This window comes from Cnephaeus nilssonii (genome assembly GCF_951640355.1).
Source record: "Cnephaeus nilssonii genome assembly, chromosome: 19".
NCBI classification, from domain to species: Eukaryota; Metazoa; Chordata; class Mammalia; order Chiroptera; family Vespertilionidae; genus Cnephaeus; species Cnephaeus nilssonii.
In genome coordinates, this window is record NC_137090.1 from 16140843 (window position 1) to 16164191 (window position 23349).

The 23349-nt window shown below is 44.1% G+C and overlaps 2 protein-coding genes across 5 annotated transcripts in view; both read left to right on the top strand.

Moving 5' to 3' along the window:
* Positions 1–9668, top strand: part of ACLY (ATP citrate lyase) — a 41491-nt gene extending 31823 nt beyond the window's left edge. For all 4 annotated transcript variants that reach the window (XM_079799200.1, XM_079799201.1, XM_079799202.1 and 1 more), the window contains 8 exons: positions 301–394; positions 3137–3291; positions 4401–4551; positions 4745–4888; positions 7158–7271; positions 7662–7744; positions 8253–8329; positions 8696–9668. In XM_079799200.1, coding sequence (XP_079655326.1) covers positions 301–394; positions 3137–3291; positions 4401–4551; positions 4745–4888; positions 7158–7271; positions 7662–7744; positions 8253–8329; positions 8696–8790 — 913 coding nt within the window. In that variant the 3' untranslated portion in view covers positions 8791–9668. The remainder of the gene's footprint in view (positions 1–300; positions 395–3136; positions 3292–4400; positions 4552–4744; positions 4889–7157; positions 7272–7661; positions 7745–8252; positions 8330–8695) is intronic.
* A 1533-nt stretch (positions 9669–11201) lies between these two features.
* KLHL11 (kelch like family member 11) lies at positions 11202–23137 on the top strand. Its single transcript, XM_079797683.1, has 2 exons — positions 11202–11786; positions 17649–23137. The coding sequence occupies exons 1-2, from the start codon at positions 11242–11244 to the stop codon at positions 19228–19230; spliced, it is 2127 nt and encodes a 708-aa protein (XP_079653809.1). The 5' UTR covers positions 11202–11241; the 3' UTR covers positions 19231–23137.
* The last annotated feature ends 212 nt before the right edge of the window (positions 23138–23349 follow it).

Genomic DNA, 23349 nt, shown 5'->3' on the forward strand with positions numbered 1-23349 from the left:
GATGGTTAAAGAGTTATTGATATACTGTTGTCTCTTCCCATTCATTCTTTGACCTTACCTGGCCTCCAGATTCAACTTTCTATAATGCCCCATTCAGAGGTGATAGGGGAGTCTTGGCCAGAGCCTGTTTTCACTTGGAAATCTATCTGGTAAGACTAAGTTACAGACAGGAAGCGGGTACAGAGAAGGAAAACCTAAAGAGTTTGGGTTAGATGGAGGAGCATTCTTGGGATGGCTTAGAAAAGCCCAGAAGAAAATCCACATGGGTGTCTTTTCTCCTGCTCTTCCCCTGCCTCCCAGGTCTGTGTATGAGGATCTTGTGACCAAAGGGGTCATTGTCCCTGCACAGGAAGTACCTCCCCCAACGGTGCCGATGGACTACTCCTGGGCCAGGGTAGGTGCCATGTATGTCCCTAACTTTGTGGGCCAGGGAGATTTGGGGGCTGGGGTGTGGGCTGTGAGGTGATTTGCCTTGAATCCTTGGAAGGCAGGCCTGACCTAGTAGAGCAACCATGTGATCACCGCTCTGGGCTCCAAACCACACCCCTAGGGGAGGCTTCTCCAAGGATCTCAGGAGAAACCAGTTAGACTCCTGGATTCGCCTCCTCCCTGTGTGCTGGAGCTTGTGGGTAAAGAAATGCAGGGCCTCAGAGGGCAGAGGGCAGTGGGCATCTCCACAGCCGGGTTGCCTGACCTGGAAACGGGGCCTGGGGCAGACAGTGTCCCCTAGAGTTGTTTGTGCTTCCTAAGAGATTTCAGGGTGCAGGGACATGGATGAAAAACTAATCTTGATATTTAGAAATCAATTTTTAAAAGACCCAATTAGAAAAAAAAGGTAGAAAAGGGCCTTTCAACAGTAGGAAGTACTCAACTCACTCATTACATAAGGAACCAAAGTAAAAACTGGGATACTACCCCGACCGAGTGGCTCAGTTGGAGCTTTGTCCTGTACACCAAAAGGTTTCAGATTTTGATCCATAGGAGGCACCTGATTGATGTTTCTCTCTCTCCCTTCTTCTCTCTCTGAAATCGCTAAAAAAAAATTATTATTAAAAAATATTTAATATAATTTTATATTAAAATATTATAAATATGTTTAATAACATTTTTTAAAACATTATTTTTAAAAAAAGGCAAAACAAAACTGTGAGACTAGTTTTTCCCTATCAGCCCAGCAAAGATAACAATTCTTTGGTAATATGCTGTGTTCGTATGGGTGTGAGGAAACTGGTGCATTCATTCATTGTTGGGAGGAATGGAAATTGACACAACCTTTCTGAAAGGCAGTTGGGTAATACGAATCAAATTTAAAAGTGCTCATACCTTATGGCCCAGCGATTCCATGTCTAGAAAACGACTCCAGAGAAATGTTTACATACACAAAGAAACATGTTCAAGGCTATTTTTCTAGTTGATAGTAATCAGTGAAGGAATAGCTAAATGGTGGTATGGTCATATGATGGGCTGCTATACTGCAGGTAAGGGAGTGAACTGGGTCTATGTGTGCTGACACTTAGAGAGCTCAAGTTCATTGAGTAAACACATTACAGGACAGTATATCTAATGTGAGTATAAAAACTGCACACATAACGGTGTTGCATAGTCTCCGTATTTATGCGTGCATGAAAATAAAAGTGGAGAAAGAAAGGCCCAGAAAGATGTCCACTAAACTGACAGACACTAAGGCAGAAAGCTGAGATGGGGTAGAAGGCAAAGGTGACATAACTTGATCTGTTCTGTTTTAAATTTTTAAAAAGAAGATACTCATGTAATTAGAATGTAAGTTAAAAGCATTTTTTAATTAAAACTCATGGGGGATAACTGAAGAAATGGGCTTGGACAATGTTGGCTGATGGTACCCCTGGGTGCCCAACTCGGGAACTGGGAAATTCAGGAGCTCAGTCCCCGCCCCTGGGTAAAAGGCATCCATTTCTTTTTTCTTCTTTTTCTTTAAAAAGATTGTAACTTTTTTTTTTAAATTGATTTTTTACAGAGAGGAAGGGAGAGGGAGAGAGAGTTAGAAACATCGATGAAAGAGGAACATCAATCAGCTGCCTCTTGCACACCCCCTACTGGGGATGTGCCTGCAACCAAGGTACATGCCCTTGACTGGAATCGAACCTGGGACCCTTGAGTCCACAGGCTGACGCTCTATCCACTGAGCCAAACCGGTTAGGGCTAAAGATTGTAACTTTTTAAAAAATAGGTTATTGGTTTTTAGAGGGAGAGGAAGGGGGAGGGATAGAAAGATAGAAACATCAATGATAGAGAAACATCATTGATCAGCTGCCTCCTATACGCCCCCAACTGGGGATCAAGCAGCAATCCAGGCATGTGCCCTGACAGGGAATCAAACCAATGACCTCTTGGTTCCTGGTTTAGAGCTCAACCACTGAGCCACACCAGCCAGGCCATTCTTCCATTTCTTAGCCAGGCGACTGTTATTGAGCCACTCTAAGGTTCATTTCCTCTGTTAAACATGAAGAATGATTTTCCTTTGTGAGGTTAGAGTGAGCCCATGGATGTCAACGGCTTAGGGCAATGCCTGGCCCCACAAATGCTCAGTAAGGAACAGAGTAGAGCTGAGGCTAAGCAGGTGCTATGGGTGTGGCACTCCTGTTTTCTTTTTACATATATATATATATATATATATATATATATATATATATACACATATACATATACATATACATATACATATACATATATATATATTATTGGTTTCAGAGAGGAAGGGAGAGAGATAGAAACATCAATGATGAGAGAGAATCGTTGATCAGCTGCCTCCTGCACGCCCCCTACTGGAGATGAAGTCTGCAACCTGGGCATGTGCCCTGACTGGGAATTGAACCCTATCCTGGTTCATAGTTCGATGTTCAACCACTTGAAACGATTCAGTAAAAGGCTTTTGCATTTCTTGGGAGGAGCTTGTCTGTCAGGCTGGGTGGAGCTGGCAAGTGGAGCCCCCAGCCCAGGCCCAAACCTGACCTGGTGGAAGCTGTTATCGAATACACGGCCACCAGGATTTTAAGATATTCCTGGGACACTGGTTCTGAGAGAGGAGCCAGTGGGGCAGTCCAGGAAAAATTTCTGTGGTTACCATAGTACTGCTTGCTTCTGCCCCGTCTCTGCTCAGGAGCTGGGCTTGATCCGGAAACCTGCCTCATTCATGACCAGTATCTGCGATGAACGGGGACAGGAGCTCATCTATGCAGGCATGCCCATCACTGAGGTCTTCAAGGAAGAGATGGGCATCGGCGGGGTCCTTGGCCTGCTTTGGTTCCAGAGAAGGTGAGGCATGGGAGGCAGAAGTTGGTAGGGCCCTGCAAACTGGAGTTAATGATTTTCCCCTGATGGGAGTGGGGGTGGGCAGCCTTGAGGAATAGTCCAGGGCCAGTCAGGCAATCTTTATGGCCACAAATCAATGATAAGGCTAAATGACAAAAATACGGACTCCTATATCTTCCAAGATCAGAAAAGCCAGTCTAAACCATGACTTAATCAGGAATCTTGGATCAGCCCCTTTCCCTTGGGAACTTACATAGACATGGGACAGAGTAAATGCAGGCTTCTTGAGAGAAAGATGAGGATTAGCCGGGGAGGCCTGGACGGATCTGGTAGCTTAAAGAGTGCAGGGCTGGTATAGTTGCTGAACACGCGTGAAGCACCTTGTATCATTAGCCTGAATGTGCGAAAAAAATGGTTTTCTCTGCAGCTCCCAAGCTTAGCCCTCCCCTGGGACTGACAGCTGGGCAAGGGGGCCAGTGAGTCCAAGATTCACAGAGCCCTGGCTTGGTGTGGGCCTGGGCAGAAGGCCAGGTCGAAGTCTTGGATTGTGTCATGCCCTTACCTGCAAAGAGGTGGATCTTGGTCCTGCTTTGGGCCCTTCCTGGGAAATGTTCATGAGCTGTCACACCTGAGTTACCAGGGCAGGTTTCGCTCTGCTCTTGCATTCCCATGTCTCCAGGCTGCATTCTTAATCACAGTTGGTCGGATGAACACTGGAGGTCTAGGGCCTCCTACATTGTGAAAGGGACAGGGACCTCACCTCTTCTCTGTCTGGTCCATAGAGGATAGCCACAAATACAGGTCAAATCCTGTCATAGCAACTCATGCTGAAAACTGACTAAAGAAGAGATTTCAAACCCTGGCTGCTAACTATTTAAAACCAGTATTTGTTCTCAGCAGAGTCCGGAGCCTCTCAATCTGGAGGTTTTGGCCTGGAGTTGGTATGATAGTATCAGACCTAGATTGGCAAGTTGCTGCCCTTCTTGAGTTTGAGTGACTTGTGTAGGGAGGTGGGAGAAAGTAGGAGCATGGCCTTGTCAGTATATCTCCTGTTCAGCAGCTCACCATTGTTTCTGTTCTCCTTTCCCTGTCCCTTACTCACCCTCCTCTAGGTTGCCCAGGTACTCCTGCCAATTCATTGAGATGTGCCTGATGGTGACAGCTGACCATGGCCCAGCCGTGTCTGGGGCTCATAACACCATCATCTGTGCTCGAGCTGGGAAGGACCTGGTCTCCAGCCTCACCTCGGGGCTGCTCACCATTGTGAGTATGGTCTTCCCGGGAGGTGCACAGCAGGGACTGGGCTGTGGGACCATGCTGCTTGGCTATGGCAGGGTCCTGGAAGAAGCCCTGGAAGGTAAAAGCCTGTGCAGGGGTTGTTCAGGGCATGCCAGATGGTCTGCAAACTTGAAGGAGAATCACAGCTCAGGGCAACATGGGGTCGCCTCTCCTACAGGGTGACCGGTTTGGGGGTGCCCTGGATGCAGCAGCCAAGATGTTCAGCAAAGCCTTTGACAGTGGCATTATCCCCATGGAGTTTGTGAACAAGATGAAGAAGGAAGGAAAGCTGATCATGGGCATCGGTCACCGAGTGAAGTCGGTAAGTTGTTCTCCTTAAGGGACTGGATGAATGGGGACAAGAGAGCATCAATTTAGTTGAGAATACCCAGGCTCTTGACTCCAACATGCAAAGCAGCTTTGGATGTGTTGACAGATGAGAATGTTGTAATACAGGTTGCCTTTAAGCAGTTTTTATCGTGTTTAGTTGTGGTGTTAAAATATGATGAGCTGGAAACACATCCTCTGAACCTTATAAGAGAAAGGACAGGTCAGGGGTAAGGGGACATATCATCACCTGAGGCTAGCTGCATGCTGCAGTAACACAACTTCAAGAATCTCAGTGGCTTACAACAGCAAGGGTTTCTTACTCTACACCCCCTGTAGGATTCACCCGACCCCCACTGCGGGGTGCCTGCTGCTCTGTTCTCTGTCATCTACACTGAAGAAGCAGCCCCTATCTGGGAAAAGTCATGGCAGAAGTTCTTAAAGCTTCTGCTTGGTACAGCTCACTTGCACTAGAATTCCATTGGCCAATGAAAGTCACATGGTTAAGTCTGACTCACTAGGGCAGGAAAAGCAAGAATATCAGGGCAAGCCTGATTGGTAGAGGCCAGGGAATGAATATTTTATTTATTTATTTATTTTTAAAATATATTTTTTATTGATTTCAGAGAGGAAGCAAGAGGGAGAGAGGGATCAAAACATCAATGATAAGAGAGAATCACTGATCGGTTGCCTCCTGCATACCCCACACTGGGGATCTAGCCCTTGACCAGAATCAAACCAGGGACCCTTCAGTCCACAGGCCAACGCTCTATCCACTGAGCCAAACTGGCTAGGGCTCTATTAAATAGTTAAGAGTGTCTCCCACCGGGCAGGTAGTCTTCTGTGTGTCCTGGTAGTGAGTTGTATTTAGAAATCAAAGGGAACCTTGGCCAGTGTGGCTCAGTTGGTTGGGGTGTCATCCCATATGCCAAAAGGTTGCTGGATCGATTGCTGGTCAGGGCACATATCTAGCTTGTGGGTTCAATCCCCAGTTGGGGTGTGTACAGGAAGGCAACCAATCTCTCCTTCCCTCTCCCTCCCTCCCTCCCTCCCTCCCTTCCTCCCTCCCTCCCTCCCCTTGTCTCTCTCCCCCTCTCTAAAATCAATAAGCACATCCTTAGGTGAGGATTGAAAAAATAATAATAATAAATAAATAAAAAGAAATCACAGGGAACGAGAAGAGGTAGTGACCGCTGTTCGGGGTCTTGCAGAGACAGATCCTTATAGGGCCCTTTGCTTTGGGGTCCTTGGCTCTGTAGCTCTAGAAACCTCATTTAGTCCGTCACTCTGCTGGTCTAGGTGGGCCTTACGACTCATCCAAACTGGGGTCCTTTACTCGGTGAGCTTTGCAGCCCTTTTCTTCTTACTGATTTTTGTTCCCTCCCAACTTTAAAAGCAACACATGCTTAGTATAGAGGACTTAGAAAATACAGAGAAGTAAAAAGAAAACCAGAGGGTCATGCATGTGATCCAGAACACCCCCTTCCAGGCATCCACATGCTTGGCCAGCTCTGGGTAGCCCTCCAGAGGTTGTTTGATCAGCAATGACTGCACTGGAATCAGGGGATGTGGTTAGTTCTGAGGGACATTCCACCCAGGTTTTGCAGAACTTTGCTCAACGACCCCCAGCTCACAAGCAGATAGTACCTCTGCTATCCATGGTGCAAGACCCATTTCTGAGATAACGTCAGACCTGCACTGCCACACTCAGGCTTTCAGGCTCCTTCCTTTCTGGAGTCGGCACTGACTCAGCAGCATGTCTCTGCTGAGGGACGTCACAGTGGTTTTGGGATTTGGTGTGTGCCTACTCCCTCTCACTCCCACTAACAGATTAGTGCTCAGTGTGGGTTTCTTAGCAGGTGGTTCATCGCTATTCATTGCAGGTCCAGAATTTTTCCTAAAATTTCAGGGGTACTTGCTTAGTGTGGAACTTTGTTACAGCTTAACCAGGCTGCTGAGCTGGTGGGCAGCATGGTTAAGACTTCCGGTTAGAGAGTGGGTAAGCCCCCTGGTGCTTTACATGGTAGGACCCACGGCTAACTCGACATCTTCAAGTCTCAGTTCCTTATTTATAGCTTAAAAGAGAGAATCTAAAAGGTTGTTTTGAGGCCCAAATGAAATATGAGAGAACTTTAAGCCCCAGTGTCACAATCTGTGCTACCTGGATATGAAATGTAGTGTGTCTACTTGTGACATGAGCACAAACATACTCCTTAGTAGCAGCGTTAGAGTGAGTTCCTCTGTAACTTTAAATCACTCTCTAGATAAACAACCCAGACATGCGAGTGCAGATCCTGAAAGATTACGTCAAACAGCACTTCCCTGCCACCCCCCTGCTCGACTATGCGCTGGAAGTGGAAAAGATTACCACCTCGAAGGTAAAAAAGAAAATGCCCCTAATTCTTGAATTTCTTGGCAGAAATGAGACAGCCAAGTTATCTTTTGATTGTATAGCTAAAATTAAACCTGGTTTTCTGGAAAATTTTATTTCTGTTGCATAACTAAGTTCAACAGACATGTACTAAGTGCTAACTAGGTGTCAGATCCTTTGCTAGACAATGGGGAATGAACTCGGTAAGACAGTCTCTTCTAACCAACTGGGATGTTTTGGTAGGAGTTTTTTTAAATGGTGATCAGAATACATAGAGTAGTAGTAGTAGAAGTAGTAGTAGTAGTAGTAGTAGTAGTAGTAGTAGTAGTAATAGTGAAAAATTACAAGGGAAATATGAGAAATAATGACACATGCTTTGAATATTTTGCCTTCCCAGAAACCCAACCTTATCCTGAATGTAGATGGCTTCATCGGAGTTGCATTTGTGGACATGCTCAGAAACTGTGGGTCCTTCACTCGGTGAGCTTCGCAGCCCTTTCCTTCTTCATAGTGCTTACTGATTTTTGTTGTTGTTCCCTCCCAACTCTGAAAATAATGCAGGTGCATTATAGAGAATTTAGAAAATATGTAGTGGTATAAAAAAGAACAAAAATTGCCTCTACTCCCACCACCCAGAGCACCCCTCTTTTCCGCTTTGAAATCAGAGAGAACTAGCTTCTCACTCCTGAGCAGAAGTTGTACTGTCCATGGGGAGGAGGGCCGTCATGTGAGCCATTTTAAAGCCACATGTTGAGCCCTGGCCGATTTGCTCAGTGGGTTGGAGTGTTGTCCTGTACACTGAAAGGTTGCAGGTCTGATCCCTGGTCGCGGTGAATACAGCAAGCAACCAGTTGATGCTTCTGTCTCACTTCAGTGTTTCATCTCTCTCCCTCTCTCCTTTCCTCTCTCTCTAAAATGGGTGGAAACATATCCTCACGTGAGGATTCAAAACAAAACAAAAAAACTACATGTTGATTGTGTGTTGCAGGGAAGAAGCTGATGAATATATTGACATTGGAGCCCTCAATGGCATCTTTGTTCTGGGAAGGAGCATGGGCTTCATTGGTGAGTGAGTTGTTACTGTTTTAAGAGTGTTTTAGGTGGGACTGTTTTTTTTTCCCTGTGGTCCAGCTACACCGAGTAACCCATGTGGTGAGTTCTACAAAAGAGATGTCACATTGACTTAATCATTGTTTCTAATCCTTTCTTACCTTCATTTCCCCCTTATCTTTACCTTTGTTCCCTTGTCTTGGAAGTTACTTTGATTGCAAACCAAGCCTGACATATACCTATGGAATGGGTCTCGATTTACTTCCCCATTTCTTTGTATCTGCCTTTTTGTATTAGATGCATTTTTCTTCCTTATCCTTTCTCCTTCACCAAACTTCAATAAATTCACCAACTCAAAAAACTGCATTTGCTCCATTTTAGGACACTATCTTGATCAGAAGAGGCTGAAGCAGGGGCTATATCGTCACCCATGGGATGATATTTCGTATGTTCTTCCGGAACACATGACCATGTAACTGAGCCAGGAATCCTGTTGCAGTGAAGTGAAGACAACTCCTCCCTTGGGAAATAGTGTGCAGACAGCTGGCACTGGAGCCTGCTATAGGATGGGCCTGCGATGTAAACCCACTGGTGTACAGGACGGAAGACCAACACCCACAGGCTAACACTTCAGTCCACACAAAGAAGCTTAATATTTTTTTTAAGCATAGAAATAAAAACAAAGCCAATATTTGTGACAGTTGCTCTGCCACCTGCTGTAATTATTACATAAAAGCATCTAAGCACTGTCAAGATAGTGTTTTTCCTCATTGTAGGGCTTTCTGATGCTTTCTTTTTTCCATTAGTTAAAAAAATTTCCCCCTTGAAGGAAGGGAATGAAACTTTTAAGACCTCAAGATACTATACATTTAAGGCACCCCTAATGTCTTGTGTTTCCATTTCCCCCTTTTCCTGCTTATATAACATAAGAAAACATTGTATTAATCTGATCTTTTTAGGGTCTTTTTGTGTGTTCTGTGTTAAGGGTTTGTTTGGTATCTCACTGAAACGTTCCATATCGCAGACCAAAGTCTGCTTATGTCAGGTTGAGACCATTGCATCCTTAGCCATTGTTACAGAATATGTGGAGGAGTAAGTTAAAATGTAAAGTTGTAACATACATATGTTTAAAATGGAAACGCAAAGCAAAAAGCTGTGAAATGTCTGTGTCTTATGTTCTCTATATTTATGCAACTGACTTGTCTGTCTGTTACTGAAGTGTGGGTCCAAGGACTCCTCTCCAGCCAGTTTGCATCTGTAATCCACAAGATTCTGGGCAGCTGCCACCTCAGTCTCTTCTCCGTATTATCATAGTTTGGTTTGAATAAACTCTATAGTAACAATGAATACCTTACTGCTGTCTCATGTCATCCATACCCTTTCATCTGTATTCCTTTGAACTTTATTTTCTAATAATTTTACTACATTTTTGTTTTTAAAAAAGAATCCATCAAAACACTATTTCCAAAAACAAAACACCCGCCCGCCCTTATATCTGCACCTCCCTCTTAGTGAATGAGAACCAAAGCTCTATCCATCCAGATACACAAGCCAACAGCATGGGAGCCATCCTTTCCTTCTCTATCTGGTTGACAAGTGCTGTCAAATTATCCTTTTAAAAATAATTTGGGCCCTAACCGGTATGGCTCAGTGGATAGAGCGTCGAACTGCGGACTCAGGGGTCCCAGGTTCGATTCCGGTCAAGGGCATGTACCTTGGTTGCGGGCACATCCCCAGTAGGGGGTGTGCAGGAGGCAGCTGAATCGATGTTTCTCTCTCATCGATGTTTCTAACTCTCTATCCCTCTCCCTTCCTCTCTGTGAAAAATCAATAAAATATATTTAAAATAAAAAAAATTAAAATAATTTGGCTTCAGGCATACAACATAATTGGAATTTGTGTGCACTGCAAAATAATCACCACAGTAGGTCTAGTTACCATTCAGTTGACCTTTCTTATCTCTCTGATGGATCCATATCTAGTGTGCTAACTTGTGCCCCTAGTTCTACTTTTGACCCTTTACAGTGCATTCTCCATGCAGGCACCAGTGATATTTATAAAAAACATATAATTTGAAACACTCCTTTGCTTAAAATCCCAAAGTGGCTTTTGGTAATCTTTTTACCAACTGTATGGGGAACAGTATAGCTATGCAGGCCAAGCACTGCAGAACACAAGCGTCTCATTTAATCCTCACAGCAGTCTCCAACGTAGACAGTATCACCGTTGTTATAATGGGTTCCCAGATAGTAACTTGCTCACCCTCATTCATGAGTTGCATGCCCAACTCATCCATAAGTTGGGGCTCAGTCTCAAGTTTTTTTTTTGTTTTTTTTTTCTAATTTACTCCAAAGCCATTTTAAATCTTTACATAAAAATCCTGCCCTGGCCGGAGTGGCTCAGTTGGTTGGTACATCTTCCCGCATACCAAAAAGGTACAGAGGGTTGGATTGGGGTCAGGGCACATAATCTAGAGGTTGCAGGTTCCATCCCCAGTAGGAGGTGCCTTCGGGAGGCAACCAATTGATGTTCTCTCACATCGATGTTTTTTTCTCAATTTCTCTTGTGTCTCCCTCCCTCCCTCTCTAAATCAATAATATCCCCCGTGAGGATTAAAAACAAAACAAAAAAAACCCTGTATGGCCACCCAAGACACTAGCAACGGGTGATGGTCTCGTGTGGCTTTTGTTTTACAAAATGCCCACGGGGAAGGCCACCAGCCACCCCCACCGCCTGGCGGCACCAGAGAGCAGTCCCGCGGAGCCTTCCCCGAGGGCGGCCGGCGTGGGCGGCGCGGCGGCGCGTGCGCAGACCCCGCGGCCCGTGGCGCAGTGTGCGCCCACTATTTATTCCCAGAATCCCTCTGTGTCGCACCAGAACGGCCGGCCCGTTCCGAGACTGCGGCGGCCCGGCGCTGCGGCGTCAAGATGGCGGCTGCGGCAGTGGCGGCGGCGGCCGCGGCAGCCGCAGCTGCGTCTCTGCAGGTGCTGGAGATGGAGAGCATGGAGACGGCCGCCGCCGGCTCGGCCGGGCTGGCCGCCGAAGTCAGGGGCAGCGGCACGGTGGAGTTCGGGTCCGGGCCCTGTTTATCCGCCATGGAGGCGAGCGGGGGCGACCCGGGCCCAGAGGCCGAGGACTTCGAGTGCAGCTCTCACTGCTCGGAGCTGTCGTGGAGGCAGAACGAGCAGCGGCGCCAGGGCCTCTTCTGCGACATCACGCTGTGCTTCGGCGGGGCCGGCGGCCGCGAGTTCCGGGCCCACCGCTCGGTGCTGGCCGCCGCCACCGAGTACTTCACGCCCCTGCTTTCGGGCCAGTTCTCCGAGTCCCGCTCGGGCCGGGTGGAGATGCGCAAGTGGAGCTCCGAGCCCGGGCCCGAACCCGACACGGTGGAAGCCGTTATCGAATACATGTACACCGGGCGCATCCGTGTCAGCACCGGCAGCGTGCACGAGGTACTGGAGCTGGCCGACAGGTAGGCAGGGGAGGCGGGAGGGGAGATGCTGGCCGCCGGGCGCCGCCTCCGGGGACGCGCCGGCGGCGGCGGGGAGGGCAGCGCCGGCGGCGGGGCTCCAGGGAACCCAGCGGAAATGCGCTCGTGTGGCTCTCCCCGAGGGCCTGCTGCGGGATGCGGGCCGCGGCGGCGCTGGCCACTGAGGATGCAGCCGGCCCGGCCCGCGAGGGCCACTTGCCCTTAGGGAGTTAAGAGCCCAGGTGGAGGGACAAAGGCAATCAGAAGGAAAATCCGCCTGTGGTAAGTGCTGTATGGATATGAAAAAGGGATGACAGGGAAAGGGGGCGGCGGTGGGAGGATTGTGATGGGGTAGAGGAAAGACCTTTCTCAGGAGATGACGTTTAAACCGACCTCTAAACGGCAAAGATGGGGAATTCCTGGCGAATTCCTGGCGGATAGCGCAGAGGCCCTCAGGCAAGATCCAGGTCGGCTTAAGAGAAGAACGGAAAAAGAAAACTCCAGTGGGGCTGGATATAGTGGGTGAAGGGGAGACGGGTGTGTGAAATGCGTTGGAAGAAGGAGTTTGAATCTTACTGGGTGGTGGGAAGCTGGGTAAAGAAATTATCTGACTTAAATATTTTAAAAGATGATGCTGCAGCTGTGGAAAATGGATTGTAGAGGGCAGGAATGGGTGCTCCAGAGACTGGTTAGGGGGCAGGTGAACGAATGCCATTTAAGGAGGAGCCTGTTTGGGCAGTATTATGTTACAGATACATTATTTTAACAATTACCTATTGAGTACCTATTATGCACCAGTTCAGACACTGGGTTCTAAAGGTGCTGGGAATTCAGCGGTGAACAAAACAGACTAAAAAGTCCCTTCGTCATTGCACTCACATTGGTAGATGGACAACAAATACGTGAAATAGTGTGTTGGTGATTGTTATAGCTATGATGAAAAATAAAACGTGGTGGGGGCATATAGAAAGTGCTGATGGAGAGAAACTGTTTTTTAAATTGAATAGAGAATCCCTCACAAAGAAGACATTTTGCAAAGAACTGAAGGAGGTGAGATGAATCAGTGTTGGTGTACAGGCCCTGAACTGGAGCTTATCTGGATGGTAAAGAATAGCAGGAGGCCATTGTGGCTGGATCAAGGAGATGCTGAATGAGAGGAGTAGGAAAGGCCTCTGGGTGGTAATGGGAATGGATCCAGATCCCTTAGGGCCTTGCTGGCCTGCGGAAGGACTTGAACTCTTACTCTGAGTGAGATGTGAAGGTTTGAGGCCGAGGAATGACGCATTCTGATTTGAAGCATTCTGCTATGGTAAAGGATGGGGGCAGCAAGGGCAGGAGCAGAGACTAGTTAAGGAGGAGGTTGCAGTGGTGGTGTAGAAGCTTGGATTGAGGAGGGAGAAGTAAAGGCAATAAGTGCTTCAATTCTAGATATATTTTGAAGATAAGAGGAGATGGATTTGCTCATAGATTTGATGTGGGGTATGAGAGAGAGAGTGCTAGCTTTTGGACCCAAGCAATTGGAGAGATGGAGTTGTTATTTATTAACGTGGAAGACCGCAGGAAAGCAAGTTTGGGAGGAAGATCAGGAGTTTGATTTGGGTCCAGAAGTCTGAGTAGGCAGGTGGATATCAGAGCATTGGGAGCTAGAGATTGGGAGGAAATAAGCATACAGATGATAATATAATTGAAGCTATAAGAATGGATGAAATTCTTAGGAAGAGAGTGTAGATAGAAAAGAGAAGGGGCAGGACTGAGTCCTGGGATTCTTCAGAATGTTAGAGGAACCAGCAGAGAAGACTGGAAAGAAGGGTGCCAATCATGTCAGCTGTCACCCATAAGTGATCATTGAATTTGGCAATAATAGAGGGCCTTAATGACATAGAGCCACTTAAGATTAAAAAAAAATTTTTTTTGAGCGAGAGAGAGGAAAAGGGAGAGAGACTTGAGATTTGTTGTTCCACTTATGCATTCATTGGTTGAGTCCTGACTCGATTGCTTGATATGTGTCCTGACTGGGATTGAACCTACAACCTTGACATTTTGGAAGAACACTCTACCCAACTGAGCAACCCGGCCAGGGACAAGAGCCATTTAAGTTAAATCTTGCTATACAAAGAAGATCAGAAAAATGTTATTCATGGAAATGTTTGGGGAGTGGTCCAGGGAGATCTATCCTCCCCCCTCTGATATAAGAGATACTAGAGCATGTTTGTGTGCTGATGAAAAATGAATCAGTAGAAAAGGAGAGATTGATGTTACCGGACACGGGAATAATTGCAGGAGCAAAGTGTTTGAAACCAAGAAGCGGATAGAATTCATATTAAAAATGGAAAAATTGGCCCGGCTGGAGTGGCTCAGTGGTTGAGCACCGACCTATGAACCAGGAGTTCAAGGTTCAATTTCCCAGTCAGGGCATATGCCCGGGTTGTGGGCTCAGTGGACCGTGCAGGAGGCAGCTGATCAATGATTCTCTCTCATCATTGATGTTTCTATCTCTCTCTCCCTCTGCCTTCCTCTCTGAAAGCAATAAAAAACCTTTTTTTAATGGAAAAGTTGGACTGGGAAGGCATAGTATAGGGTACAGCAGTAGGCACTGTGGGTGGTGGGAAGATGAAGTTTCTGCCTGATGGCTTCTCTTTTCTTAAAGTGTGAGGCTGGGTCATCCAGTAGAGAAGGGAGTGGAACAGGGTGGGGCAGTTACAGATCTGAGATGGGGGGAGGGTGATTGCACTCAATCATGCTGTGTTTGCTTTTGTCAGGTGAGCTTGTGTTATTCAGATTTGTCCCGGCTTTATTGGGGAGTTGGGGATAAGGAGGAGGAGAGAACACCCCAGGCAGTTTACTTAAAGCACTAACTTCCCTCCATCTGTCAGCTGCTGAGCGACTGCCTTGTGTTAGGCACTCTTCTGAGTGTCCTGCAACCATCTCATCTAATGTTATCATCAGCTCTGAGGAGGATCACTCTCCTAACCCCCACTCCCCTTATATTCTGTTGGTCATGCCTACCTTGTAGGGCACTAACAACGTAAATAACAGGAAGTGCAGCTTGCAATGCCCATCACATGGCAAATGCCTGGTATATGCTAGCTGTTGTTTTCATAGAACAATGTTCCTAAACACCGTCCAAGGGAATATGTGTGAGAATTACCTGGAGTGCCTGCCAAAAATAGGAGCTGGGGGAGGGCGGTGAGCCTGGGAATCTAGGCACCCAGACATGTTTGAGAGCCACTGGAACTCACTACTACACCTTGTCTTTGTTTTATGTCTAAGATGTATTTTCACTGAAGAGGGTGAAGGGAGCCTGTGTTACTCATCTTTATAACAGTGTTGTCCGATTGTTATTGGCACCAATTCAACAGCAACAGGAATCCCCAATTTGGGGTGTGGTGAAGAGGGAAACTTTATTCAGTGCAAAACAGCTCAATTGTGAGATAGCACAGCTGTGAAAACAGCATGGGCTGTAGAACAGCTCAATTGTGAGATAGCCCCCCTCCAGCTAGATGCTCTGCCCGCCTCTGCTCTGCTCCTCCGTGGTCTGCTTTGTGCTGCACTGGTCTGCTGCGTTCTGTGCCAGTCTGCTCCGGCCTGCACCGGTCTGCTCCACACTGCTCCTTTGAGACATCTTTGGTGTTGCAGCTCAGCCAGGGTTACCCAGTTTTTGGTGGGAAAGGAAAGTGCGCTGTCAGAGCCAGAGGGGAGCTGGCTTATTTGGGTAGAAGTCTTTGCCCCTGGTCCCTGATTGGTCTGTTGTCATGCTAATGAGGACTCTAAGCCCTCACAGTTTGATTGGTCCAAAATGCACTGTCCTGATTGGTCAGAATAGAGCCACTCTGGTTTGTTGGAGCTGCACAGCTCCAGTTGGATGGGGAAAGCTTCAGTCCTTTTGGTTGAAGTTGAATTTCAGGAACACCTCTAAGGGCTAGCTCAGATGGCAGAAGCACAGTTGGTTCTGAGGCAAGTACTTCAGTGCAGGCCTCTCCCTGAAGTGAGAGGCCTCTATGTAGACATGGCTGCTAGGCTCTGTTTTTTAAAAGTTGGAGCCCAGTTAGCTACCAAGAGCCCTCTCTCTTTCTCAGGTTTCACAATAGTTGTAATAACCATAATAATAAATGGTTACTGAATTAAGTAGGTCTGGACTGATGTAGTCGTCCATATATTGTTAAGGTTCTCAGTTCTGGGGACTTTCTCTTTTTAAAGCTGAGGTCTCTAACTGTACCCTTGGGGCTGAATTCTGCCAGATTTATGGATTTGTCTGAAATGTGGTTTTGTGGTTTTTTAATTTAACTTTAAACAAATTTAGGTAGGTAGATAATTTCTAGCCAACTACATGCCAAACCACTTTCTTTTCTTTTTTATTTTGTTAATCCTCACCCGAGGATATTTTTTCCATTGGAAAGGGGGATGAGGGGGAGGGAGAGAGAGAGAGGGAGAGAGAGAGAGAGAGAAACAGGGATGTGAAACAGGTTCATTGATTGGTTGCCTCCCTCACATGCCCTGACTGGCGACAAGGATCGATCCTGCAACCCAGATATGTGCCTTTGACTGGGAATCCAACCCAAGACCCTTCAGTGTGCAGGCCAACGCTCTAACCACCGTGCAACACCTGCCAGTGCTCTTTTATTTTATTTTATTATTTTTTTCTATATATATTTTATTGATTTTTTTACAGAGAGGAAGAGAGAGGGATAGAGAGTTAGAAACATCGATGAGAGAGAAACATCGATCAGCTGCCTCCTGCACACCTCCCACTGGGGATGTGCCCGCAACCAAGGTACATGCCCTTGACCGGAATCAAACCTGGGACCCTTGAGTCCGCAGGCCGACGCTCTATCCACTGAGCCAAACCGGTTTTGGCAGTGCTCTTTTTTTTTAACCTGGACTGCCCTGTACATGTTTTTTATTGTTTTATTTCCTGGCTTCTTCAGATGTTTGTTTGTGTTGCCACCCCTGCTTTAATGAGACTGCAGCTCCCCCACTCTCAAGCACCTCCCCCCCTTCATTTGTTGACCTGGGAGAATGGTCTGATGAAGAGGAGATTTAAACCTCTGACACAAAAACTCCACTTCTGATGCTTGAGTAAACAACCTCCTAGGAGCCACAGTTCCTATGCCATGCAGTCAATGCTTAATAAAGTCTCTTCACTGAGACCCTGCCTCATTTGAAGGGAGGCTGGTAACTGACAAGGGATTGGAGTAGGATGGCATAGACAAGTGTGAACTGAGATTTGCCTTTGCAAGGGGAAATTAGAGTGAAATAGTCTAGCCGTTTGGCTCAGTGGATAATGTCAGCCTGCAGACTGAAGGGTCCCAGCTTTGATTCCGGCCAAGAGCACGTACCTAGGTTGCAGGCTCCATCCCCAGCCCCGGTTGGGGCACATGCAGGAGGCAACCACTCAATGTGCTTGTCTCACATCAATGTTTTTCTCTCTCTGTCTCTCCCTCTCCCTTCCACTCTCTGTGAAAATCAATGGAAAAATATTCTCGGGTGAGGATTAACAACAACAAAAAAGTGAAAATAAAGTATAGGACTGTTATACTTTAGTAAAGGATATGTCTGAAAAATCTTACATAATTTAAAAACTCCATTGTGTGCATATGTGTATTAGATATATTATGCATAACATAATTATATACAAACTATATAAGTAATTGAAAACAGATCATAGATAAAGATGATTTTATATATGCTTTTAAACATACTTTTCAGCATAATCCATTTTAATTTGGGAGGGTTTGCTTTTTTTTAGATATTGTGCATAAAGTGAGTTGAAGCTTACCATTTCAATTTGTATAATTCAGATGCTCTCAAAACGCAGCTACATAACATGTACATTTGAAAATTAATCCTTCTTTTTCTTGATTTTAGGTTCCTATTAATTCGCTTAAAAGAATTTTGTGGAGAATTTCTCAAGAAAAAACTTCATCTCTCTAATTGTGTGGCCATTCATAGCTTAGCTCACATGTATACCCTGAGCCAACTTGCTCTGAAAGCTGCCGATATGATACGGAGAAATTTCCACAAAGTAATTCAGGATGAGGAATTTTATACTTTACCTTTCCATCTTATTCGAGACTGGCTGTCAGACTTGGAAATTACGGTGGATTCCGAAGAGGTTCTTTTTGAAACAGTTTTGAAGTGGGTTCAGAGAAATGCTGAAGAGAGGGAGAGATACTTTGAAGAACTTTTCAAATTGCTCAGATTGTCCCAGATGAAACCTACTTATCTTACTCGGCATGTCAAACCAGAGAGGCTGGTGGCCAACAATGAAGTTTGCGTCAAGTTAGTGGCTGATGCAGTGGAGAGGCATGCTCTGAGAGCGGAGAACATACAGTCTGGTACATTCCAGCATCCTGCTTCTCATGTCTCATTATTACCTCGCTATGGACAAAACATGGACGTGATCATGGTTATTGGAGGTGTGTCGGAAGGAGGGGACTATTTAAGTGAATGTGTGGGATATTTTGTTGATGAGGACAGATGGGTAAACCTGCCCCATATTCATAATCACCTGGATGGCCATGCAGTTGCAGTAACTGAATCCCACGTGTATGTTGCTGGATCAATGGAACCAGGTTTTGCTAAAACTGTGGAAAGATATAACCCAAATTTTAATATATGGGAGCATGTTTGTAGTCTGATGACAAGGAAGCATTCTTTTGGGCTAACACAAGTCAAAGGGAAGCTCTATAGCATTGGAGGACATGGCAACTTTAGTCCTGGCTTTAAAGATGTTACTGTTTATAATCCTGAGATTGATAAGTGGCACAACTTGGAATCAGCACCAAAGATTCTTCGAGATGTCAAAGCACTAGCTGTTGAAGACCGGTTTGTGTATATCGCTGCCCGCACGCCTGTGGATCGGGACACTGAAGATGGGTTAAAGGCTGTAATCACCTGCTATGATACAGAGACTCGACAGTGGCAAGATGTGAAATCTTTGCCACTTATTGACAATTACTGCTTTTTCCAAATGTCTGTGGTCAATTCCAACTTTTATCAGACAGCATCATGTTGTCCCAAGAGTTATTCTTTAGAAAATGAAGAGGCAGTCAGAAAAATTGCCAGCCAGGTTTCCGATGAGATCCTTGAAAGCTTACCTCCAGAAGTCCTAAGCATTGAAGGAGCAGCCATTTGCTATTACAAAGATGACGTTTTCATTATTGGAGGCTGGAAGAACAGTGATGATATTGACAAGCAGTATCGGAAAGAAGCCTACCGATACTGTGCTGAGAGAAAGAGGTGGATGCTGCTCCCCCCCATGCCGCAACCTCGTTGTAGAGCCACTGCTTGCCACGTGAGGATCCCCTACCGGTACTTGCATGGCACACAGAGATATCCTATGCCTCAAAACTTAATGTGGCAGAAGGACCGGATCAGACAGATGCAAGAAATACATCGGCACGCCTTAAACATGCGGCGAGTGCCAAGCTCTCAGATCGAATGCTAGGTTCTCTAATACATGAAGCTTAAAACAGTTACACACCTGTTTTGTGAAGCTGAAGATACCAGACTGTTACTTGAAAAAGTGTGTCAATAACTTATTTTCTACCTGAATTGATGATTGCCCCCCTATAAAGGAAATATAGTTAAAATCGGAAGACTGGGAAACTCAATTCGATACGTGGTAATTTTTGTTAGCTTGCAGTCTTTTTCTGCCTTTGGTCTCTGTCTTTGGTTTGTGTGTATGTGCTAGCTAAATAAGATCTTATTAAAGACAAATGGGAAAACCAGGGGTAGTTACTTGACTGGTTTTCTGCTAAGAAGGTGTAACTCCTTTGTCTTAGGACTTAGGTTTTGAATAGGCTTTAAGCACCAATTTTATTTGCACATTTACCTTGATATTCCTTTTCACTTTTTTCCTGAACGGTTTTGACAAGATCAGAATTTATGCATTGAGCCCTCATTTGCAAGAGGTATGTGCAATAGTAGGACTGAAATTTGAAGGAAAAAGCACAATATTTTAGCAAGATGATTTTAGAATTTTTGCTTTGACATTTTGTTTATCTAGAAATGCTGTTTTGTTTCCTTCTAGAAGAGAGGACTGATGAGAAATTTGTAATTGGCTCATGCATTTTTTTGCAATATATTTCATTTCTTTAGCCAACTGAGTTATTGACTTTAAGCTGTCACTCTGAAATGATGGTAGTTGGCACAAGTATTGATCTTTAGCTGATTGATTGAATTCAGAGGACATTATATATGTGGAATTTGTTTCTCTGAGAAGTATCATTGGTGTAGTCTGAGAAATCAAAGGCATTAAAATTTTTTAAATACTTTTTTCAGGAATTGCAGGCTTATATGAGGATAAGTTCATGAGTGTAAATAATGCCTATGACAATCGACACTCAATGCCTTCAATTTTAAATTTTGCTCTAATGCATATTTAATAGAATCTTCATTCCTTTCTAAAATTTTTTTTTGAAATGGAAAGGGAATAACAATTTAGAGAAATGTTGCTGAAGAGAAGCCTTATTTCTCAGCCCCAATTGTTATAATGTCATATCCAGTTGCCCTAGACTTTTTTTAAGAAGACTTTATTTGAGCCAAACTGACCACATATGCCGGGAGAGGACCTCAAGTGCTCCCCAGTTGCCATGAACTTTAATTGGAACTTTGCCTGAGCCTGGAATACCAAATTTAAAGGCATAATTCTGGCTCTTCAAAATTTATTTTTATTCATTCTTCTGATTCTTTTAACACACTCAAAAGCTTTATACAAATTAGCACTTGGGTTGACTATTTTAGCACTCAGTAACTCCTACTCTTACTGTTTGCAATGTGGGTCCAGTATATTTTTCTTGTTTTCTACTATCTTAGGCATTCCCAAACACTGTCCTAGAAGTAGAATTCTAAGTGTATTGATTTTTTTTCCCCACTGCGTTATAGTTAACCTCCTTATTAGTTATATCAAACACTAAAAAAAAAAAGTACAACCAGAAATTTTAGCTTTCAGCTGCAAGACTACTAATGTTTAGCCCTTGGACTCTCTACTAAGAATTTTCCTGAATTTTCTAAATTGATATCACTCCCTAGCACTTTTTTCAATAAACGTGTTGGAAATCTTCTTTAAAACCATTTAATTTAGACAGGGATGGGGATCGGAAACTGCAAGTCATATTTCTCTGAGGATATATTATCCCATCCCAACCATTTTCTCAATTTCTATGTATTTGTAATTAGTTTAATAAAAGCCATTGGATTCTGAGAAATGCTAATTCTTAGTTGTGAGAGATCTATGCAAATAAGACAGAAAAGCTCAATGAACGAAGTTCTCATTTCTCTCTGCTAGACTATGCTAGGCTTCCTTTTCTTGGCTGTTTAAATCTTCGCTCACTAGGATGCCAGTTTCTCTCTCGAAGGGTGTGATGCAGGGATTTGGGGCTAGTGGGTTTTGTGGGTTTTTTGTCTCAAACTTTTCTGTGAGTCACCAATTTATTTGGAAGGTTGTCTCTTTTTCACATAATATGGCAGACATTATAACTCATAAGATTTAGGTATAATCTGGTTTTGAAAACTTGATTGAAATTGTTGTTTTTTAACTTAGCAGGCAGCCTAGGCCACGGGTGGAAAGAAGGGGTAAGTCCTTCCTTGCATGATGATGTGTGCAGGTTTTCCTGACTACTGAGTTTCTAATTCCCATATTTGAATTCACATGTGTGATTTCACATCAATAACTTGTGTTTCTGAAATAGCCTAACTAACTTGTTAATCAGGAAAGAAACCAGATTTGCTTAAATCTGTTCAAGGCTGACATTCTGAAGTTCCAAACTGGAAATAACTTCCCAGCGTTTTTGGAAAGGTTCTGATTACGAAGAACCTAAAATGGCTTTTTTGGGGGGAAATGTCCTTTTTTTATGAAAACGTAAAGATTGTGTTTGGTAATTTAAGCAGTTAAAAATACAGCTTTAAAAAGGCAATGTGTATTTAAGCAAATCTTGTTTTGTTGCTTTTGGTATTTTGTGCAAGTAAAAGAGGAATTGATTATACAAAAAGTAACAACTATACATAACTTTGAGTGAATCTACTTCTATCTCAGAATGGATATCTTAACTATACCTACCCCACCATGGTTTAAAAAAAAAAAAATCAGTGGTATATATTGAGAATGTCAGTCATGAGCTTAGTGTTTAAGTATCTCACTTGCAGTTATTTGCATGATTAGTCTTGTGTATCTTGGTATCTTGGCTTTTGCTGTGCCAATTCAAAAATATTGTGCTAAAAAAATCTAACATTGGTTGACATCAGTTTTGTTTTGATCAGCTGGTTTTGTGTAGTATTTCTGGGACCAAAAAATTTTAAATACTAACTTTTTAAATGTAGAACAGACTCTTGGAACTGGAAAGACAGTGTTTATGGAAGATTTGTGTGCTTTTGTATTTTAAATTCTTCAGGCTGCTGATAAGGCAGTTTCTAGTGCACATGTTTTCTCTTCATGTTTCTTGACTAGTGTAGCATGTGGTGTATTTAAATATTCTCTGCTTCATAATTCTAATATGAATACTATATATTGGTAGACAAGTAAGCTAAATTGTATATTTTAGTTACTTGGCCTAATCAAGCATAACCAAAGGGATTTTTTTTTTGTACCTTCCTCAAATTAAGCTTAAATGAAAAGGGTATATTGGTCACATTTCATGTCTTTTGAAAACATAGAGAATTGTGAAGCATGTTCATCGGCCTACACTAGAAAAATAGGGCGCCTATAGGCTGCTCTTTAACTGTAGAATATTTGAGAAACAATTCAGTCTCCTTTTTAACTGTCAAACATTTTGGCACAGTTCATCACTCCAGTTTGTTAATCTCTTGAGAGTAGTCCATGTTTTGTTTTTGTTAATGTTCTGATCATTGGAAACAAAAGAGCTCATAGTTGAGTGATGTAATACAATAACAACATAATAGAGTAGTCATTTTGCTTCAAAGGATTTAGATAGCCAAATAACTGCTATTTATTGCTTACCTTTGTGGGGCTTTCGTCTGCTCTATATGACCATTTCTGCAACAGTGAAGCACATACAATAGAGCACTTAGTAACTTAATCCTCCTGCCTTATGCACTCATGAAAAGTAGTGCTTGCTAGACGTGTGAAGACCTTAGGATCCCTGTGCTTAGGGCTCATTGAGTTATTTGTGACATCAATACTTAGTTCAAGCGATGCACAGTGAGTTTTGGGGGCTAGCAGTATCCAAGCCCCTACTCAACTGAAAGTATAATTTTGACTATCTCCTGCAAGTCAGAGGAGATGTGGAACGTAAGACACTTTGAGACATGACGTTGTATAATAGCTTGTTTTATGTTCCTGAAGCTATCTTGTTCTGTGTTAAAGCTACTAATGGTCTCAATATAAGCTTTAAATAAACGTATTTCATTAGAGCTGGTTTGCATTGTGTAGTTTTTCCTTTTAAGTATGTACTGTTGAATATAATTGCTTTCTTCCTTGAACCCTTTTACTCCCTCATTCGTCCAACCCTTGGCTCCCTTATGTTGAACATTTTCCAGTACTCTTACAAGTTTAAACACTGCATTTATTTTAAAAAAGAATTAATTCTTATTGCTTAGACTTTTTATT

Excerpts from the sequence above, each read along its gene's own strand:
- KLHL11 (XM_079797683.1), top strand. The coding sequence starts at position 11,242 with ATGGCGGCTGCGGCAGTGGCGGCGGCGGCCGCGGCAGCCGCAGCTGCG. Across the intron at positions 11,787-17,648 it reads GTACTGGAGCTGGCCGACAG|GTTCCTATTAATTCGCTTAA; the intron begins GTAGGCAGGGGA and ends TCTTGATTTTAG.